General features: G+C 37.0%; 1 protein-coding gene across 1 annotated transcript in view; it reads right to left on the bottom strand.

The window, feature by feature from the left end:
• The window catches only part of LOC150079220 (uncharacterized), a 309701-nt gene that overhangs the window by 93408 nt on the left and 192234 nt on the right, over window positions 1-24059 (bottom strand). Inside the window, exons 8-9 of the mRNA XM_090382453.1 lie at window positions 22528-22591; window positions 3040-3186 (exon numbers count right to left, since the gene is read on the bottom strand). Coding sequence (XP_090238579.1) covers window positions 3040-3186; window positions 22528-22591 — 211 coding nt within the window. The remainder of the gene's footprint in view (window positions 1-3039; window positions 3187-22527; window positions 22592-24059) is intronic.

Below are 24059 nucleotides of genomic sequence, written 5' to 3' on the forward strand. Positions count from 1 at the left end.
GGTGGCTAGAACAACATTGAGTTAGGTCTTTCAAAACTGTTACATAAGTACTGGGAAAACAAAAATGAGATAGGAGTGTGTTATAGACCAAATGACTGTGATAAATATACCAAAGAGCTATACAGACAAAGAGAGTGGACCAGCAAATCAGAATGTCTTATATTGGGGAATGCTAACTTTCCAGATATTGACTGGAAATTATGGGTAGATGGATCACATAAAGGTAAAAGTGCAAAAGTGGGAAAAAATAAAAATCATAATTGATTTAAAAGCAGAAATGATTTTACTACTTTATTAATGCTATGGATAAAGATCATGGGATGAATTTATTGGATGACTGTTTTCTACACCAGCACGTTCAATGTGGAATCTACTCAAAGATATAAGTACTGTCATTTGTAAAGGCGTCTATGGTGGCCTCAGCTTTTAAGTTCTATTCGGTGGGACCAAGTGCAATTTTTAAATGGGAGGAATTCAGAGAAGGAATTATAGAAGCTACTAGGCTTGTTATATCAATTAAGAAATACTGTTTGAGGGTTAGACCCAAATGGATGTCAGAGGAATTGGGAGTAGAGAAGAAAAATACATGGGGTACATATAAATTATCAGTGCAGAAACCTAGAGCAGTAAGTACAACTTAGTCTGCAATCAAGTGATGAAGGTGTTAGACAAACTAAGGCAGATTACAAGAAGCCTCTAACAAAGAATGAAATGAAAAAAAAAATTGTACAGAATTCTTTGACTATGTTAACACTAGAAGGAAAGGAATGACAATATTAGCTCACTGGATATGAATGGTATAACTATTAATGATGCTGTTCAAGTTGCTGACAAACTGAATACATTTTTTGCATCTTCACTCATGCATGAAGAAACATTTACAGATGGGAATAGCAGAAGCATACTAAGTTAACATTGGGAACTAAATCATTTTGTAAAATGAAAGAGAAATTGTGAAGCTACATATAAATAAACATCTAGTGCAGTTGGGAACTATCCAATTATATTAAGAGAGGCAGCATAAGAGGTGAGCAAACCTTTAGTCATAATTATGAGAGCATCCTTTATTCAGAAGTGGTCCCTATGGATGGGAGATGAGAAAATATTTCTCAAAGGGTGAAGTGAGTAATTGCAAACCTATAAGCTCAACTTCTATTCAAGGGAAAACAATCAACTCGATGGTTAAAGAAGTAATGTTAGACAGGAGTCCATTTATACTGCAGTCACTGCATGAATTTGTTAAAAGGTAATCTTGTCTGGCTAATTTGATTGGCTACTATGATGAAGTAACAAAGGAACTCTATGCAAAAAATAATTTTGATACTGCTGAACAGATTGCAGTAGTGTGGCATTAATGGAAAATTAATGCTATGGATAAAGATCATGGGTAGTTAAGTGAGAGAAGACAGTGCTTATTAATGGAACTTGCTCTTCGTGGGGATCTCTGGGGTTCAGTGCTAAGCCCATTACTGTTTTCTTTTATCTGTGTTGTTAATGAAGGCATATCAGACTTAGACATTAAGTTTGCTGAAGAAACAAAGGTTGGGAGGGTGATTAATGACAGTAATTAAAGTATGCTACTGTATCAGAATTGATATAAACTGGTCAAATGAGCTGAAAAATTGCAATTGACAAATGCAAGGCACTGCATATGGGTAGCAGAAATCTCAAATTAATATATCAACTGTATGATACTACATTCAGGGTAGTAGAAAATGAAAAAATACAGTCAAATAAGGCGCCTCCGTAGCCAGGTGGGAAGGAGCAGCAGTGCGTAGCACACGCTTCTTGATTAGACCGGGGTTCGAGCCTGTCACCACCAAATACGGAGGATGCGGAAAGGTCATTCAGGGAATGACCACCGCATATCCCGGAGCAATATGGCCTTAGTTGCTAATGCTCCTAAAAACCAAATAACAACAACAACAACAGTCAAATATGAAGTTCTCTGAGCACTAACACATAGGCACTGTAGTGCCCAGAGTTCTAGTTCATTTTAATTGAGTAAATGATATACAGGAATTTTGCTAGCAAAATAAGGAGATGATTTTCCTTATATATAAGGCAATGACAATGGATATATATACGTTAGGCTCCATTTAAGAGTAATGTGGATCTGATGGAATGGCTGCAGAGAAGGGCAACAAGATTTGTGAGTGGAACAAAATGGTTTGCCAAGAAATCTTCAGTTCTACAAATTGCAGCATCTGGAGACTAGGCACTTGTAAGGACATGTGATCGAGGTGTTTATGGATTGAGTAAACTCAATGTTGGTGGCATGCTTCCTCTTGCTCAGATTACACACACATGGTGGAGGGTGAGCATAAATTCAAATTGAGGAAGGATTATTGTAGGATAGATGTGGAGAAATTTGCCAGCAGGTAGCTGATTGTTGGAACAAATTTCCATCTGTTGTTGTGGAAGTGGGTAGTTTGAACAAATACAAGGCAGAACTAAAACTATTGAATTAGAAAGAGGTCAGGTGATGTGGATTTTTTTTTTTTTTTTTTTTTGCTGATGCTGTATAAGCTTGCTTTCTTGCATCATTTGCCACTGATATTACTAATACTAAATATATGGGCTTTGGTTCTCACAACCAGATTGCAGAACTGCTTTTCTGTACGCTGCTCTTCAATTTCTTAATTTTCACAATGTTTTATTGTAATCTTATACGGAGTGAAAAAGGCTTATCTATGCAAGTGAAATGTTTGTTCTGATATAATTTTAAATTCTTTCATTTTTTAAGTTGGCAGAATGATGCACAGAAGCAAGCTTATATAAAAAGCATCAGCAAAAAAAAAAAAAAAAAACCACTATTTGTCCATCCCTTCTTTAAATTATATCAAATTAATTATCGTTAAATGCAGAAAGAGGGAAATCCTTTCCTCAATTATAATAACTGATTGGTTATTAATTTAATAACAATGAAAATTACAATTAAATTAGGATTACTAAATTAACAGTTTAAATTAATAATCTTTTTTCTACAGTTTTTTTTTAAATATTTTAGACAAAATAATGTGTAAGAATTATATGTACCTGTGATTTTGTTGCCAGTTCTTGTGACAAAATTCATTACACAGTAGAGGAACTGGATCAGGATTAGTAAAAGTATGTTCTGATACAATGGTCACTGACGTACAGTAGATTTCTTCATGAAGTTCTTTAGGATAGTCCAGATTCTTTCTACAACAGAAATCCATGCTAAATAATAAGGCACACTTGGAAGTATATTTTTATGTTATTCACACTCATGTCCCACTCAGGTCTTTTGACAAAGATTTTATTTTAAATATAGGATGATTATGATTTATTTCAAAAGTGTATGAGCAAGATGAAGAAATATGCGGGAATTACAGTCCATTCACATAACAGTTGTTGCAATAGAAAGAAATGATTATTTTGGAAACACTTATGAAAGTGTTTCCAAAATGATTTTTGTCTAGTTTGTGGCATGTTTCCAAGTTGCTAGATTTTGAACTAAAAAGCTAAGATGAATGATAAGATTAAGAATTTAATATTTCAGGAACCATAAGGGACAGCATCCAAAACAACCAAAGCATGTAGTATTTTAGTAACCCTCAACCTGTTGAAAGGCTGTTGTCCTATGCCATGAAAACCACTAAGAAATAAAGTACTTAACCAACAAAGGCAGAAGACAAAAAGAAGAAAGCCTAGACATAACTTGTTCAGTGATCAGGACCATCTAATGAAAAATTAATCCCAACTGGGCCCAGCAGGACAGGCAGTTTTATTTCTTTTTTCATAAGTTGTCCATTCTGCTGGTTCTATTTCTTATTAATTTTTCATTATAGAGCATTCTGTGGGAGTGTCCACTTAAGAGGTTCTACCTAGTCTTTCTCCTTTTTGTCTTTTAACTTGACTAAGTAAACATTTTGTTAGAGGCCTTGAATGAGTTAAGCACGCTGAAGTCTGATGGGATCCTTCCATTTGTTCAGATTACGAACCTAAGGGGGCATAAATTCAAATTAAGAAAAGACAGATGTAGAATAGATGTGTGGAAATTTGCCTTTAGCCAGCGGGTGGTTAATTGCTGGAACAAACTTCCATCTGTCATTGTGGAAGTTGATAGGTTAAATAAATTTAAGGAGGAACTGGACAGGCATTTGGAGGGAATGGTGTGATTTTTTTTTTTTTTTGGCTGATGCTGCATAAGCTCATCACTTGCTTTCTTGCATCACATGCCACTACTACTCCTACTATTACTATTTGCACTGCACAGGACCATGGCCTTACAAATCTACCCCTTGGCAGGATAGAGGTTACTGAAATGCTAATATGCCTTGGTTCCAAATGAGATGATGCTCCAGCAGATGAAATAATTCTTTATTATATCATATATTTACTTTGGCTTTTCAGTTCACAAAGCCAGCAACTCAAAAGCATGTGCCAGGAAGGAAGGATACAAGATAATCTCAGCAAGCATATTCATAAGTGATTCCAAAAAGCATTTCTTTCTATTTCAGTGATTATTAATGTACAGTTTCAAAAATTTATTCTAAATAAGCCTTTGCAAAAACCTTATTTGCATCATTGTTGTGACTATGAAGTAATAAGATGCTAATAAACCTAGAGAATTTATATATCACACTGCTAAAAGTAACTGGACACCCACATGTTTCAGAGAACATTTTATGAATACAATATTTAATTGTATGATTATCAACAAGGATGCAGATAGACTCCACACCAATTTCTGATAACAGAAATTAAGTATTTTGTTCCATTCCGCCCCAACATGTTTAGTTACTGATTGCAGGTGTGTTTACCTGGTCCAAAGCCAATGTTCCAATTCATCCCAATGGGGGATGAAGGCCATGAACAGGAACTGATGTTTAGTGGAATTCAGATCATGACTCTGAACAGACCAATGAAGCTTTTGCATTTCCATGCCTTCAAACCAATCCACTACAGGCTGTGCACACTGTCATGCAAAAACAGAGAAGGGCCTAACCCATACTTCTGTTACAGTGTAGGAAATGCAGATTAGTGCACTGCATGGCATTTACTGTACCACAAATTACAACCAATGATCCCAACCCAAACCATAAGGAGCACTTCCATCAACACACAAACAATGTGGTAAATAATGTTCTCTGGATATGTGTGAGACCCAAACACACAGACATCAGGTTGAAAAACCATGCAATTTGTCACTCTGTAACATAGGTGTCCAACATTCAATGGACCAATTATAATAGGTTGTTCACCACAAAATTCAATATTGCGCATTTTGTGTTGTGATGTAAGGGTGGGACCTTCTTGATGTGCCAGAGGAGGAAATCCACACTGAACTAAAATCCCATGGAGTAATGGCAGCCAAAAGCATATTCTTGTACAGAGATAGTAATCTAGTTTCAACAAGAATCCTTACCTTTAACTCTCCAACATCACATAACTCCATTATGGCTGATTATATTCATTGCACAGTAAGGCCATACATATTAAATCCAACCTGATGTTTTTAATGTCAGAAATGTAGACATTCACATATGGCCTGTCATGAGCACTCATATGTACATGATGTGGCATTCATGACCACAACACCAAATTGTGTCAACTGTCAAGAAGAGCACCTGGCCTACTCCTGAGCATGCCAGCAGTGTAAAGATTGTTATTGTTTGTTATTTGGTCTTTAAGAGCATTAGCAACTAAGGCCATATTGCTCCGGGATATGCGGTGGTCATTTCCTGACCTTTCCGCATCCTCCGTATTTGGTGGTGACAGGCTCGAACCCCGGTCTAATCGAGAAGCGTGTACTACGCACTGCTGCTCCTGCCCACCTGCAGTGTAAAGAGGAAAAGGAACTCCAACTCCAAACAAGAGTTTAAAATCTCATATCAATAAGCTAGAAAAGTGGTAAAGCCATTAGTCCAATTCCAACATTCCATGGACCAATTATAATGGGTTGTTCACCACAAAATTCAATATTGTGCATTTTGAAGTGCCAGAGGAGGAAATCTAAATATATTGATCCTATTAACTTTCAGTTCAGAAGGTTGCAGAAAAGCATTCCATTAGAACACAGGCTGAAATGAGCATTCCATTAGAATACAGGCTGAAATGAGCATTCCACCTAAAGAGTCCTTCAGTCCCACTGAACAATATCTTTTGAGTTCTCGGATGATTTCAGTACCTCCTACTGCCCCACCTCTACAAAAGCAAAATATTAAGGAACATCAAAGCCAAGAACAAATGGATGTTGAAGTTAAAGAAGAGGATTATGAGTCAGTCCTGGAAATTTTCACTGAGGAAGGCTAGAAACACAGGTTAATTCCCATACTTTCCAAAGAAAGACAAAGTCCTTAGCTCCTTGAAAGTCAATTCACGAATCCACCAAACTTAAATAATGGCCAAGTTTATTCAGAGAACTGGTTTGGGCTTCCATTTTCTAAAAGAAAATGGAAGCCCAAACCCTCAAGAACAATAATTCATAAAGATAGGATGTTTTGTTGTTGTTTGGTTTTTTTTTTAGGAGCATTAGCAACTAAGGCCATATTGCTCCGGGATATACGGTGGTCATTCCATGACCTTTCCGCATTCTCCATATTTGGTGGTGACGGGCTCGAACCCCGGTCTAATCAAGAAGCGTGTGCTACGCACTGCTGCTCCTTCCCACCTGGCTACGGAGGCGCCAAAGATAGGATGGTTCCATGTATGGAGGAGTCACTGTGGTATGATTACTTGGTATGATTATGAAGCAGGGTATGATTACTTGGGGCAATCATACCCTGTTTCAGTTCTTACTGCTGTGGGGTTCCTCCTAACTCTTTGTTCCATCTACCTGCTACTTGGGAATGACATCTCTCAGGAATGTCTTGATGAGCTGATATCACAGCTGCCACCTCTGTTCTCATCTTGTGTTATTTTAATGGACATACTTTGTGCAGGTGATGACAGTATTAATGGACGTGGCCAGATAATAAAGCATATGTTGGACTGTGATGACCTCTCCATTTGAAATGTAGGGAACAACACGTGCTTTTCCTGCAATTGATTTTTCTATTTGTTCTCCTTCCCTTCTCTAATTATTTACTTTGGTTGTTGTTGTTGGAGTGGGGTTTAATGGTGCAAGAGCTACTAGGGCCAAATTGCACCTGTTATTTTGGTTTAGAACTGACTGTATAGGTTATATGAAATAGGCCTAGAAGTGACTGTAAATGTTAATCATTTTCAGCTAAGCAAAAAGTTCTGAGAATTGTTATCATCTCCAAGTATATGGGTTAGTTGCAGAGGTTTTTGTAAGTTAAGCTGTGATTTGAAACATGCAATTCTAGCTGAATGATAATGTATAAACTCAATAAGAATATGCTTAATGGTAAGTAGGTAGCTACAGTGTAAGCAATGTGGGAGATCTTCTCCAAACAGTAAAAAGAGGTGTGTTAGATGTGTATGGTGTGCTCTTGCAATATGTGCTCTTGCAAGCATGACGTCTTCATGCCTGTTTAATCTGGAACTGGATCTCCACAACTGTGGATTCTATTTTATCTCAAGAAGCTTGTTTCCTGTCTGGGTATTGCCACATCTCAGTACATATTCACTGTATGATTGGTTTAAAATCAGAGTAAGGAACTGAGATGAAATCAAAGCTCATTTCCTGAAATTCCGACATGGCTGGAATTTACTTTGGAATTGGAAGAAAATCATCTTGGAGTGATCACTTCTCAATGATTTCTACCTTCATCAATGCAAAAGCTTGTTATCCCAATGAGACACCAAGGTGGAAGGACAGAGTAAGCTGACTGGAATGCCTACAAACAGCTGGCACAGTTTGATTCACCCACAGTCAACCAGGTTTCAATCAATGACACAGTAACACACATTACAAAAAGTATAATCCAAGAATTCATTTCCACAATTATCTGCATAATTTATTCATTGGCCTGTCCAGAGTAATCAGTGTAATACATATCACTGAATTTAGGATTCTATTAGATAGTGTAGTATTGATAATTAATTAATTAAATCTATTGATCTTATAATTTTCAATATCATTCACCAGACTAGAGCAGCAAAGCAATGGGCACAAAGTGGCAGGAGTGCTGCGACTCAGAGGAGAACTGAGGGGTGCGATTCTCCAATGCATCACTGCCTAAAAAAATGTGCAACCTGTGAAATGTTTGCTGAACTCTCTGGAACAGAACATGATCTAGACAAGGAGAATGTCTTTGTATGTGCTAGCTGCAGAGAGTGTCTAGAAATTAGGCGCCAACAAAGCATTCTGCTTGAGGTGTAGGATTGATGCCCTCGAATAAATTAATATGAAGGGCCCATCAAGCTCTCAGTTCCCCAACTCAATGCCAGAGCTCACTCTTGTGCATCAGTCAACACAGTGGCAATCTCCAAGGCAGAGTACACTGGTCCCAGGAGTTAGTTATTGTCAGTGACTACTGTCAGGGAGATGGGTAATATATTGTGTAAAAATGATAGATGGAATAGGACAAGGGTATGTCTGCCAGGGGCAAAATTTGATGATGTTGTTGAGCAGATATCATCTTTTAAGAGCACAAAGGGTGATATTGTTGTACATGCTGGCACTAATGACATTAAGAGCAGGAGCAGATCTGCAGATTTACTTTACAAGTCAATGTTGAAAAAAAAGTTGAGTTAGGATTAAATTTGAAAGTGTCTACAATTCTGCCTAGATACAATAGGAGGGAGTATATGATGAGAGCATTGTCAATCAATTCAGTCTTGGAGAGATCGTGTAAGGCTCATGGGGTAGAATTTTTCTCAGCGTGGTCTGTGCTTGTTAACAGGGGAGACTGCTCCTACAGGGATAGGACACACTTAAATAGAAGGGGGTGCAAGAGTGTTTGCTGTTGCTATTGAGGCAGCGTTAGGTGGGATTAGAAAACTGCTAGCTTGGGGGGGGGAATCACAGACTAAAAGGTTAAAAGTAGCTGCAGTCAGAGGTGAAGGCGATTCTTGCACTACTTCTATTAGAATGAGCAGCAGCCTGGAGGGTAGGGTACTGGGAGAGTCAGGGACTGATGGTAGTCATCATGAAACAAATAAATACATGAGCTGTGTTAGGATAACTAAGAATAAGAATAGGTGCATGTTCACCAATGCTAGGAGTATAGTATATAAATTTGAAGTGCTGGTCAAGACATCAAAGGCGGATATTGTTGGGATATCAGAGACATGGTGTCACACAGATATTAGGAATGCACAATTGGAATTTGGGGAGTACAATGTGTACAGACAGGAAAGGAAGGGAGGAGCAGTTATGGTGTTAATTAAGAAAAACAAAACCTAAGGAAGTGCATCCAGTTGACATAGATGGACAGTGCAATGTTGAGTCAGTTTGGTGTGACATAAGCACTGGAAAAGCAAAAATGTGTTATAGGCCTAATGACTCTAATGAGTACAACAGACAATTGTACAGAGAAATAGAATGGGCCAGTAAACAGATTGGGTTATAATGGGGGATTTTAACTTCCCAGATAATGACTGGAATTTGTGGGTTGGTCACTTGCACACTAGCAGCAAGACTTTTGTTGATTTATTGGATGATTGTTTTCTGCAGCAGCATGCTCAGAGAGGATAATACAGTACTCTTGATCTAGTTATCAGCACTGATTATTCGTGCCTTAAGAATTTGAAGATAAAGAAACAGCTAGGTGGCAGTGATCATAGTGTACTGATTTGGGATTTACTTAAAGATATAATTACCATCAGGGGTAAAGGGAAAGGTATTTTGCTTCTGTAAAGGTGACTACAGAGGTCTCAAACAGTTTTTAAATTCTGTACAGTGGGACCAACAGCAAATTCTAAGTGGGAAGCATTCAAGGAATTAATCATAGAAGCTACTAGGCTTTTCATACCGATTAAGAAATATTCTTCAAAGTTTAGGCCTAAATGGATGCCAGATTAACTGAGACTTGTGGCATAGAAGAAAAATGCATGGGATGCATATAAATTATCAGGAAACATAGAAGCCTATGGCAGATATAAGCTAGTCTGTCATCCAGTCACAAAGGAGGTTAGGCAAGTGAAGGCAGATTACGAGAAATCTTTGGCAAGGATGCTAATCAAAACAGCAAGGACTTCTTTACTTATATAAACTCTGAAAGGAAGGGGATGAATCAGATTGGTCCATTTGATATCAATGGTTCCACTGTTGATGATCCTACTTAGATAGCTGATAATCTGAATGAGTATACTGCATCTACATTCACACATGAGGAGTTATTAAAGAAGAATAATGCCAGAAGTTTATCTACTGTAACAGGGATCTAATTGCTTAATGATTTTGTAATACTGAGAGCAAAGTAGAGGAGAAATTGTTGAAGTTAAACATAAGAAAGGCACCTGGGGTGGATGGGATCTATCCAGTTATATTAAAGGAGGCGGCAAAGAACTAAGGAAACCCTTAGCCATAATTATGAGAGCACCCGTGGACTCAGGGGAAGCCCCACGGACTGGAAATGTGCAAATGCATCCCCAATTCACAAAGGGGGATACGAGTAATTACAGACCAGCTAATTTAACTTCTGTTCCGAAGAAAATAATGGAGTCACTGGTTAAAGATGCATTGAAGGATCATCTAGACAAAATTGCAGCAATAATTCAGACACAGCATGGGTTTGTTTAGGGAAAGCCTTGTCCGACAAATTTGATTGGATAAAGTCAGTCCTCGTATAGCACGATAGTTGTGTTCCTAGAAACCCTCGTGCAATATAAACAACAGGTCCTATGGGAAAAATAGGGTTAGGTGCCAACCACCCAAGATTGAACACACATTTGTAACCAAAACATAACCAAATACAATAAATAATCGTAATAAAGTACTTACATATTTTATTACGACTATTACGTAATAAAATATTGCTAATGCTTTTGCTTCTATCGTAAGCAAACTTGTTTTTTGTTTGATTTTCTATCCAAACAGATGACAGCCATTCCATCTCTTCCAATTCTTTGTGTCTTAATCTAATGGATTTTAATTACACTTTGAGTTGTTCCTGCTATGAAAGTTGTTTTTATTTTCTCTGCATTCTTTGTAATTCTCGGCCGTAATTCTTTGCCTCATTTAGGCCGGTAGCACGTGCAATATCACATGGTCTTTCATTTCGCTCAAAGCGTTTCACAATTTCATATTTTTTTCTCTATCGACAGAGGCGGACTGGCCATAAGCCTTACCGGGAAAACTCCAGTGGGCCGGTGTGATTTTGGCCATAAACCATAGTATGAGGCCACTATAAATTTTCCCGGGTAAGAATTTTTGACCCAGTCCGCCTCTGTTTATCGATATTGCTTTTCTTTTTCTCTCTGAATCTGCAGTGTCTTCACCAGGACGCTTCCTTTTCACACCTTTTAATTAAGTATTTTACTCATTTTTAGGGAATAAAGCACAATTACAAAACGAGGAGGCACGCTTGATACACATAAACAAAGCTGCGTGCGTGTAGCAACTGAATAAACAACACCGTAAAGGCAGAGATTAACACCTCACATTTTACTAAAGCACATTTCTAGGGATTACTACCATAAACAATTTCCAGTTGCGTTTCTGCTAGTGGAATCTGTTATAAACTGGTAGTAACTCGATCTAATTGCATTTGCGATTATACCGATAGCTGGAATTGTGTTGGTTTTTACGTTATTATAGTGAAATGTGTTTCCCCTTCACTGATATAAAAAACATAAATACATTTTCTGAATCTTCTTCATTCCTATCGTGTTGCGTTCACTTGGGGTGATTCCGCGTTCGACTGCTATTTCTTGTAAACACAAAGGCGAATCGTGCATAAGCGAATTCGGTTCGTGTTATATAAGATAACGTTCCCCTATTTATAAATCGTGTATGATCGAATTCGTGTAATGTAAACACGTGTTATACGAGGACCGACTGTATTTTCATTTCTTTGGATATATAAATCATTGTTTAAGAATAAACTACATAAACGTTAAGAATAAACTACAGAAATAAACATTTTCAGAATCTTCTCTTCATTCTTATCGTGTTGCGTTCAGTTGGGGTGATTCTGTGTTCGACTGCCATTTTTTGTAAACACAAAGGCGAATCGTGCATAAGTGAATTCGGTTTGTGTTATATAAGATATCGTTCCCCTATTTATTCGTGTAGTGTAAACACGTGTTATACAAGGACTGACTGTACTATGATGCGGTTACAAAGGAACTAGTGCAAAAAATAATTTTGATATCATATACTTGGATTTCGGGAAAGCTTTTGACACTGTTGCACATGGAATATTACTGTACAAATTGAAGCAGTATGGTATTAAGGGTAAGTTGCTACAATGGATAAAAGGGTGGTTGAGTGGGAGAAGACAGAGTGGTAATCAATAGACTCTGCTCTTCATGGACTAATGTCATTAGTGGAGTCCCACAGGGTTTGGTGTTATTTTGTATATTGATGAAGGTATATCAGGTTTAGTGTCAAGTTTGCAGATAATACAAAGGTTGGTAGTGTTGTTAATGGCAGGTGCTACTACAACAGGATGTAGAAAACTTGGGCAGATGGGCTGAGAAGTGGCAACTGAAGTTTAACATTGGCAAATGCAAAATACTGCTTATCTGTAGAAGTAACCCCAGAGGAATGTACCAACTGTGTGGTACTACACATAGGGTGGTAGAAAATGGAAAAGATCTGGGAGTGATTGTACAGTCAGATATGAAGTTTTCTGAGCAATGCAGACAGGCTGCTAGAGCAGTTCATGGGATATTGTCAATGATATACAGGAATTTTACTGTACTGCATACAGGTCTAGAGGAATCATTTTAGGAAGGATGTAGAGTTGCTTGAGCATGTACAGAGAAGGGCAACAAGATTGGTGAGTGGAATGAATGGGTCCTCTTACCAAGAAAGGCTTAAGTTCTACAAATTGCAGTGGCTGGAGACTAGGCACCTGCGAGGCGATCTGACAGAGATGTATAAGGCCTTGAATAGGTTGAGCATGCTGGATTCTGATGGGATGCTTCCGCTTGCTCAGATTATGAACCTGTGGGGGCATAAATTCAAATCGAGGAAAGACAGTTGTAGAATAGATGTGTGGAAATTTGCCTTTAGCCAGCAGGTGGCTAACTGCTGGAACAAACTTCCATCTGTCATCTTGGAAGTTGAGAGGTTAAATAAATTCAAGGAGGAACTGGACAAACTTTTAGAGGGAATGGATGTGCAAAATACTTTTTTTTTTTTTTTTTTTTTTTTTTTTTGGCTAATGCTGCATAAGCTCATATGCTTTCTTTCGTTCACATGCCTGTATTACCAGTACTACTACTACTATCTTCAACTGTGGTGGACCTCTTATTGCACAATAGCTAGAATGTGAGGTATTCCTGCCATTGCCCCACTACTGAAAATCTAATAGCCTTTAAACATGCTCATGCTAAAACTCTCAATGTCAGAATCAGAGGAAATTTTGCATCAACTGTAACCCAGTTGGCCAGTTCTAAAATCAGAAAAATGAGGGGCAGCTATCCTTCACACCCATCGCCAATTCTCCAGTTTAATGGAAGTTTATTTGCTGATGCAGTTAAATAATCAATTTTGCTTAAGGCATATAATCAGCTATTCAGTAAAGAGCTACAGATAGCCCTTTTCCTTTCCAAAGCAAGTGCTGTTGGACCTGACAATCTTCATTATGAAATGCTAAAACATCTTTCAACAGCAGCTATATATTATATACTTTACTACTGTTCAACTGAATTTATTGTAGAGGACTCCTGACATAAGGCATTGTCTTGTGCCTTTCAAGAACCATAGGAAGGAACTACAAACCCATGTAATTAGCAACCCATAGCTTTGACTAGCTGTTTATGTAAAATGTTAAAATATATAGTCAACACCAAATTGTGGTACTTGCAAGAAAATTAGCTGCTTTTCAAAACACACTGTGACTTTCGAAAGCACAAATCCACTCTGAAGCACCTAGTCAGATTTCAAACATACATTTGCGATGCCTTTCTGAAGGTCTAATGCTTAGTATTGGTGTTTTCAATATTGAGAAAGCATAGGATACTACTTGGAGATTTCACATTTTATATGATCTTTATAACTTTACTCTAAGAGGAGAGTTCAAGTATGGGTCAGACCTTCCCTTTCATCAAGAGGAAGGGATACACCGAGGTTCTACTTTAAGTGTAATACACTTTGCTATCAGAATAAACTCCATTACATGTTAATTTACAATGCACTGTGTGCTGATGACTTCGGTGCTTTCTGTCAACCTTGTAATTGAAAGACAGCTGCAACCAACTTAGTAAATAGAGTCTAGTGAATGGATTCAGGTTTTCATCACAAAAGACAATCTGTCTCTTATGAAAGAAGTTGGCACAGACAGACTTCATGTTCACTTCTGTTGTAAGTTAATCTTTGTCATGCCAGAACTTAAGCTAGATGGAAACTTTATCGCAGTTAAGGCTGAAGTTAAATTCTTGGGGATTATAACTGAGAGAAAGCTGGCCTTTCTCAAACATATTTGCCAATTACATTTGAAATCCTTCAGAGACATCAACATCCTCCATTCCCTGAGCTCTGCTAAATGGGAAGCAAATGGTGCACTTTATTTCAAGTGTACCTGGCACTGATTTTATCTAAATTAGACTATGGTGCTCAGGAACAGTACCACATTCATTGGCTTGACCCGATTCACCACTGTGCTGTTCGCATCGCTACTGGTGCCTTTCATACATCCCCCATACAAAGTTTATACATTGAGGCCAATGAATTGTCCTTATCACTTCACTGTATATGGTTATTCATTACAGTATGAAGTCAAATTGAAAACTTTTCCTGATAATCCTCCACTGTCATGTGTTTTAACACCACTGGGAAGAACTTTATAATGGTTATCCAAGAGATCCTTCATAATTTTAGCATGAAAATAGATCTTGTTGCATTTACATCTATGAAAACTTTTCTGCCATAAAGCATCCATTCTGCTGCCTGTGACTTCACTCTGCAGAACTGGAAAAGTGCAGTACACTATCAGAAGTTTATCAGTAACTCCATGGCATACACATAGAACTCAATTTTCTGATTTCCTGCCTATTTATACAGATGGCAAAGTCTGAATCTTCTGTAGGATCTGCGGCAGTTTTCCATGATAACACCATATCACATGAAATTCCTCTTGAGCATAGTATCTAAACAGCAGAGATACATGCTACAGAACTTGCCTTAACTCATATTCAGACAGTGCTGTATTTTAAGTATACAATATATACAGACTCCATGAGTGTCTTGCAGGCCATGGTAGGTATATTTACAATTCCCATCCAGTTCTACGTTGGGTTCACAAAATACTCTGCTCCCTTTTGGGATCAGGGTGGACACTCACTTTTGATGGATTCCAAGCTACAGTGGTATCAAAGGAAATGATTTTGGCCAATAAGGCAGCCAAACCGGCAAAGCACTGAACAAACAACGCTAGAGTATTTTAGTCCCATATGTTGACTATATTCTGATCATATGTCACCTTTGTCATGTACAATAGCAGGAATTCTGATATGCAGAGGGAAGAAATAAGTTATATCAAATTAAACCTGAAATTGCAGATTGGTTCTCTTATCAACATAAGGTATGCAAAGAAGAGGGCAATACTGGGCATAGCAACTTCACGCACTCCTTTTTATTTAAAGATACTGATCTCCCTCTGTGTGAGTATTGTGGAACCCTTTTACCATTCAATATTTACTTATTGATTGTCCACATTTTATTACTGACTGCCATGAGTCTTTTACAGCTTTAAAACATTTCTCCGAGCTGTATACACTCAAGCAGATTTTATATTATGATGACAATGTGCTTGATACTTTTAACTTTTTAAAAAGAATGAATTTATATTTTTATATTCAGTCCATTTTTATAGATATTGTACTTGAATAAATTTATTACTTATTATACTTAACATTTAATACCTTTTTGTATAATATTTCAAGTTAAGGAAGAAGAAGAAAGTAGTGTTTTGTTTATTATAGCCTTGATATTGCTGCACCACTAAAATCCATACAAATAAACAAGCACATGTTATGACGTTCGGTTTGTGTTCACTCTTTCTTAAAATACTATGCACTCTCTATGTGCTGTGCTGTGCTCATATCAATTTGATATTGATATAAGCACAAAGTTTGACCCCCAAATTCCAAGTAAATTTCAGTGATCAAGCAATTTACTCTATTTGTATAGTGTTTTCTAGAAGATATACATCAGTTTTTTCCTATAACCAGCTCCACACTAGAAAACATTGTATGGAATAAGAACAGAAAGATGAGTAACAATTTGCAAACAAATCCTTCCCCAATACTTAATTGGAAAGGGCAGATGTTCACAAATACCAAAGATAGCGTCAATGTGCTTGTTGAGAAATTTCCAATACATCTCTGACTGCTTTCAAAAACTAAAAAGATAAGGCAGAAAAACTAACTTAAAACTTTTCCATAACAGTATTAGAACTAAAGCAAACTCTGTTACAGACAAAACATAATGTAGTTGGTCCTGATGAACACTGCACAATGCTGAAACAACTAGCAGTGCTAGAGTTCAACAGACAAATGACACCATGCAAAAATTCTAACTTTTCTGAAACAGATAAAACATCTATCAAATCCACAGAATTATCATTCTATAGCCTAGCCCTGACTAGTTGCTTGGGTCAAGTCTTAGAAAAAATGGATAATAACAGATTAGCATGGTATTCAGAACAATATGATTTTCGGAAAAATTGATTCAGTTTAGAATTACTTATCCAGTTGGACAATTTGGTGAGGAAAGCTTTCCTCAGAAAACAACGTCAGGTTATGCATGAATTGACATCACGGAAGCATATAATACCATGTGGTGTAACAGCATACTTAGAAACTTAAATCAACTTAGCCTCAGAAGACATTTACCTATATAGACATGGAACTTTTTCAAGAATTGGACATTCCAAGTTCAAATGAACAATACACTATCTAAAGCATTTTATCAAGAAAAAGGGGATCCCATAAGAATCTTTAATGAGTAACACACTTTCTGTGATTCATATAAATACAGTAACAGAACAAATAACAAACATCATTACAATCTTTGATTTCAGTATCTCCTATCAAGCACCCCAGAGGCTCACACCTGGTGAGTATGGGCTTGGCAAACCCAGGGTCCTGAGCTGGATATCACCATTCTTCTCTTTCTTGGTGATTCCATTCTCTCTCTCTCTCTCTCTCTCTCTCTCTCTCTCTCTCTCTCTCAGGGTAAGACGGGGATTTTTTTTTTTTTTTTTGGCTGGTCCATTATAAGCCTCAGGCTTCCTTGCACTATACGGCTAATAATAATAATAAGCACAACATATAAGAACAATATAAACAAGGAGCCATAAATAAAATCACTAAATGGGCTTTCTATGCAAAAAAACAAACTGTATATACTTGGGCAGAAAAAGTAATCTCGAGCTCAGAGGATAGACTATCCCACTTGAAAATAGTGTCCCTTTCTTAGGACTCATCTTTGACAAAAATTAACTTCTGAAAGACATTTGCTACATAAGAGCCCAGTGCTTAAAGAAACTGAACAACTTGGAGTTGTATCTGCCACAGCTTGAGGAGTAGATGGAACAATGTTATTTTGTTTATACTGCATGCTAATTCAAAGCAAGCTGGACTATGTACCCTGACTTATGAATCACTGCGTGCTGCAAACAACTCTTAGAGCCTTTTGTACATTGTCTGCACACTGAAACCCATGAATCTTCTATACAGCCAAAATAAAATTCCTACCACCAGAACAACATGGGTTACTCTTTTTTATATCAGAGTGGGAGCAACATTACAATTGACAACCAAGAATTAGCAAACCTGGAAACATAAGACTTCCCACATAACCTGTCCATCCCGTCAATAATTTGTCTAGTTCTTCACTGAATTTATTTAAACTACCCATGTTTGCAACAACAGATGGAAGTTTGTTCCAACAATCAACTACCTGCTGGCTAAAGGCAAACTTCTGTAACTGTCCTTCCTCAATTTGAATGTATGATCTGAAGCAAGAGAAAGAATGCCATCAGCATTAAGTTTGCTTACTCCATTTAAAGCCTTAAATACCTCAATCAGATTCACTAGCTGGTGCCTAATCTCCAGATGCTGCAATTTGCAGAACTGAAGCCTTTCTTGGTAAGACCACCCTTTCATTCCTTTCACTAATCTTGTCCCTTCTCTGCACCCATTACAGATACACATCCTTCCTAAAATGAGTACTCAACATAGGGCCCTAATCATTGCCTTGTACAATGGTATAATCACCTCCTGATCCATGCCAGCAAAGTTCCTGCATCTCATTGACAAAATCCCCATGGGCTGTCCTGAAAGATGGTCTGCATTGCTCAGAGACCTTCATATCTGAGTGTAATATCACACACATTTGGTATGCTAATCTGAGATTACTAATATATATATGCAGTACCTTGCATTTTTCAATGTTAAAGTTAAACTTTAACTGCCATTTCACAGCCCATCTGCCTATTTTTTTAGATCTTGTTGCAGTAGTTTATCCTGATTACTGTCATTATCCACCGTGCCAACTTTTGTGTCATCTGCAAACTTAGACATTAAGCCTGATATTCCTTCATCAGTATCATTAATAAATATAGAAAATAACAATGGGCCCAGCACTGAACCTGGGGGGGGGGGGACTCCACTAGTAACATTAGTCCAAAAAGAGCAGTGTCCATTAATAACTACTCTGTCTTCTCCCACTCAACCATCCTTTTATCCAGAGCAGCAACTTCTCCTTAATGCCACACTGCTCCATGGAGCTTCTGTTTATGATTTTACTAGAAAGATCAGACTTATAAAACTGAACACCATCCAACGGAGTGTCCTGAGAATTTCTTTGGGATCTTTTTGAACATCTCCAGTACAAAGCCTTTATACAGAAGCAGATGAATCCCAATGGTATCTCAGGAGAAAAATACTGCTCAGCTATTAATTAAAATTCAGTCTACCATCACATCCTGCTCAGAAATACCTCTTTGATTAACTTTTAGTACAATTTTATGAAAGTAAACCACATGAAAACAAACTTGCTGGAATAAGCTTACAAGATTTGATAAAGAGTAGGAATATTCACCTTGGCAACATTTTCCAAGAAACAGACCAACTGGATCTACCTTGGTCCATAGAAATATCTTCCTATGACAATTACTTTGAGTGTTGGGGTTGCCAATTACTTTGAACATTGGGGAGGGAATTCATTAGCCACTTGCAACATACAGTAACTACATGCAGCTCATTCAACTACAGTAAACCCCGCTATTCGCGGTCGCTGATTTAATATAAAATGAAACCTAAAAAAAAAAAATGTGAATTTTAAATTGCAGTGAACATTTTCCGCCATAAAAAAACATGGGCGTGGCTAAAATCACCTTTCCCGGTCAAAACAGCGCTCAGTGGGTGGGGGGAGAGGGTTGACAAAATCACGAGCATGGATGTTTCTCGCTAATCCTTGTTCAGTATGTGCTATGCGCTTGTCATGGAAGGTTTCGTTGTTTGCTTTTAATTTATATGCTTATAAATTTATATGCTTACAAATGTGAAAGATCTACCATTTTGCAGTGTGTTAGTGTAAACAGACTTTTTCGAGTGTGTTAACGGAAGAAAGTGACTTTATTGTGGACAAATTCTTTTCTAACCCCTACAAAAATATGGCTACGAATAACAAGGGAATTGTGAAAAGACCAAAGAAGGTGATGACATTAGCGAGTAAAATTCAGTTATTAGACAATTTCTAATGGTGAAAGTGTCTCGTCAGTGGCAAAACATTATAAAATCAATGAGTCAACGGTGCAATCAATCAAGAAATCAGAAGAAAAAATCCGCCGTAGTGTCCGTGAAAACACGCTAATTGCTTCAAAAATTTGCTCTGTAACTCGTGATGTTAAAAGCTTTAAATCTGTGGATAGAAGACCGAACTCAAAATAAAATTCCGTTAAGTTCACTCATCATTCGTGAAAAGGCAAAACACCTTTATCAACACTTTAGCAAAACTGGTGATAGAACTGGCGGGATAAGTTTTTTAGCTAGCAAAGATGCTGGTTTGAAAGACTTGTTTGAAATTTCTAGTAAATATTATATTTAATATTAAATTGTTTCTTATTTTCATTTCGATGCCTTATGCTTTCATTTCACTATGTACTGCATATGTACATAGTCATATTATGAAGGTACATATAATACATACATAGACAAAATTTTAGACTAGTTTTTCTTATATATTTCATACTTCGGAACGGAACCCCTTTATTACTATGGGAGCCATAACTCAGTATTCGCAGAATTTCTCAGGAACGTAACCCCCGCGAATAGCAGGGGTTTACTGTATTTACAATGATAGCTCAAAAACAGATACTGCTGTGAGTGGATCAGCAGTATCTCGCATGTTGTACACTGCTGTCTCCCTACTGTGATAGAATGTAGTATATATATATATATATATATATATATATATATATATATACTGTTGAACTATATACTAGTTACAGTAGCTTTAGAACATGTAATACACCTCCCAGATCTTATGTATCAAATCTGAGCAGTATCTTGAAAAACAGTCTGTCTTATACACATACACTATAATGAAACAAAACTGAGCCTATTTATGGATTTTAGAACAAAAACCCAGCCAGTAATGTTCTGTTGGAATCCAGAACAGTCTGATATCCCAGGAAATGAACTAACCGACAATGCCTCCACGCAACTCTTGGTATCACACACTGATATAGAATGATAATACAAAGAACTTGCAAAGATAAATTATTTCAAATCTGGCAGGTACAAACCAATAACAAACTTTTTCAGATCAACCAGCAACCACAACTATGGCAATCTAATTATAAAACAAATTGGTGGGAAATAATAATTTTAGCAAGAGCACATATCAACTATGCACATCTCACTCGTTTATATCTATTCAATGGGAGAGAATCCTCCCCAGTGCATGCATTGCAAAACATAGCCTTAAGTTATACAAGTCCTCAATGACTGCAGTTGCCAACCCAATACTTGGATGGCAAATCTGCAATCTCTAACAAACTTACAACACATAACAAGAAATGATGCAAATCTAACTGACCTTTTCAATTATTTGAAACAGATCCAGTTAAACCATAAATTCTGATTTTATTACACCTTTCTGCATGAACTGGCTTGCCTCACAGGAAATCTGAATAAGCGTATCTTGGCCCTAGTAGCCCTTGTGTCATAATATCCCCATACCAACAATCAGAGATGGGAGAAACACTTTAAAGAAGCACTAATCCAGGAGTTACCAATAACTAAATTGGGATTACGGATGAAGAACTAACTATACTAAAGAAAAAAATTAGACTCAAGAGAACAAATAATTGATTTTAATTTCCAGCAATAAAAAATAAGGTTCCTGAAATTGACTACACACCAAAAATAGTTTTTAAATGCTAATGAGAATTTGCTATTGAGATGGTGCATATCATGATGAATGTAATTGGAAATGAGTGATGTCCAGAAGAAGAAAATACTGGGTTGTTAAGGAAAAATAAGAGCTATAACCATACTGAAGTGAAAAGAGGAAGCTGAAGAATCAGAGTTCAACAGAAGGCAGCTGTTACTTTATATGCTCTGCATGGAGTGAAGACTATTAAAAAACAGGAAGAATACTTCTCTGCAAAATATGCATGTACTGGGTGAATGTTGTTGTTTCATAAGCCTTGTACAATAACTAACACATTTTTAATAAACAATCACTGACTGTTGTAGTATTCAGAAGAGTTAAACTGCAACCTCTCCATAGCCGAGTGGTCAGGAGCGGGAGTGCAGTAGCACATGCTCTTTGAGTAGACCAGGGTTCAAGCCCATGACTGCTAAATATGGTCAATCTGCCAACCTGCACTGGACCAGTGTGGCAGATTATGGTCCATTTCCCTTAGCATGAATTGTTGAGGAGGCTTCCATCTTGCAGTGGTGATAATGGCTGCAGTTTTTTACTTTATATTTTATTATGAAATTATAGCACGCTTTCATTTTGCCATTGATGATTGACTTTATATTCATATTAATTTGCTATAAACAAATATTCTTTTAGTAAAATTTCATTAATTACTGATTTTATTATGAAAAGAAAATAATCCAAATCAAGAACCATTTTGCTGAATCATAGAGCTGCAGTTTTAATAAGCTGACAGAAATCTTTCAACTAGGTTAATTCCAAAGTTTAGGGATGTAAAATTAGATTTTTTTGTGCACATTAATAATCAGGGAAAGAATAGCTTGTCTTTTATCTTCAAAGAGGTCAGTAATACTTTTAAAAAGACTGTGTGGGGAGGGGAGATTCAGAAATCTACAACTTTATAACAAAGCATTTCTCACCCTAATTATTAATAATATTTAACGATGTCAGTAATATTTTTAAGAATACAGTGGGGGGGGATAGTAATCAGAAATAAACAATTTCATAACCAAGCATTTCTGACCCTGATCGTAATTCTTATTTTTGTAATAGTACACAACTAAAAGAATAATATTTACATTTGATCCTTGGCAGCAGTAATAATTTTTTCTTGAATTTCAGAACCTTTCTTGACTTGTTCCACTATATTTTATCAAAAGAAAATAATTAACATTCATTACTTTAAAATGTATATTTAAAAACTTATATTTTAAGCAATAAATTACTTGAAGATTCACCCTCCCACTGCAGGGTGAATCTTCAAAACTGTCTAATCCACACTTAAATTTTGTGTTTATATGGCTATTGTTTCACATTTTTAGGTAACTGCTGCATAGTTACATTTTGGAGTGTAAAGGAGCAGTTGTTTTCTAGCTTCCCAGTATATAACTTTATGTTCTATCTTGTACTTTTGAATTTTTTTACCTAATTAATTTCCACAGGTTTTGAAGTATGCTATATGAAAGCCTTTGCAGTTTGTACATCAATAAGCCTTTACTTAATGCTTTTTCTTCTGAAATTATGAATGAAAGTATATTTAGTGAGACTATCATATTAATTTGGCAAATAAATTCTATGAAGGGAGGTTCACAAGTTTCTAGCCTCTCATAGAAGGAATGCTAGAAAGTTGTGAAAACCCATTTGTTTTACAACATAGTCCTCAAGTCAACACACTTTCTGGCATGATATCTGGTGAGTATGGGCTTCGCACACCCAGGGTCCTGAGCTGGATATCATCATTCTTCTCTTCTCTTTCTTGGTGATTCCTTTCTGCTTCTCTCTCTCTCTGGCTAACACAGATATTTTTTTTTTTTTTTTTTTTGGCTGGTGCAACATAAACCTCAGGCTTCCTTGCAGCATATGGCACCATATCCACTAGCTTTTGTAACCAGCTCAAATAAAATTCAGGAGATTTTGACTCAAACCTGTTGTTGACAGCATTGTCACTGTCTTTTCTGAGATTAGTAATTAGAAAATAATCCAATGAAGCTAAATCTGATGAATAGGGTTGAACGCTGTAACAGCCTGAACCCACAGTCACACTATGTGCTCCAGTGCATTGTCTTAATGCAAGATGACTCCTTTTAACAATTTCCAATGCCTCTTTAGCTTCAATTCCTTACGGAAATGTCTCAGTAGATTAAAATAATACTCAATACTGATAGTGGCACCTCATTTCTGCATCCCAGAAGACATATGACGTTCTTAGCCAATTTCTGCTGTACTAGAAACTTTTTAGAAGTGAGAGAAGATGGTTGCTTCTACTGTTTCGATTTTTCTTTTGTTTCAGGGTCGAAGTGGTGCACCCATATTTCGTACATAGTTACATACCATCCCAAAAACTGAGTTTCATTAGCTTCAAAATGCTGCACAAACTCACAACACCTCACTCTTTCTTGCTTCTGATCTGCATTCAGTGCTTTAGAGATCCACCTTGAAGAAACCTTTTCATTCCAAAAACACTCACCACAATATCGTGAACTCACTCATGGGAGATGTTGAATGTTGTCTTAATATGCTTCAATGTTATTCTACAGGTCATGAATGGCATTCACATTTGCAGGTGTCGACACAGTAACAGGCCTCCCACTGCAGGGTGAATCTTCAAAAC

The sequence above is a fragment of the Mastigoproctus giganteus genome, chromosome 10, assembly GCF_048544385.1.
Source record: "Mastigoproctus giganteus isolate SK-2022 chromosome 10, ASM4854438v1, whole genome shotgun sequence".
Lineage (NCBI taxonomy): Eukaryota > Metazoa > Arthropoda > Arachnida > Uropygi > Thelyphonidae > Mastigoproctus > Mastigoproctus giganteus.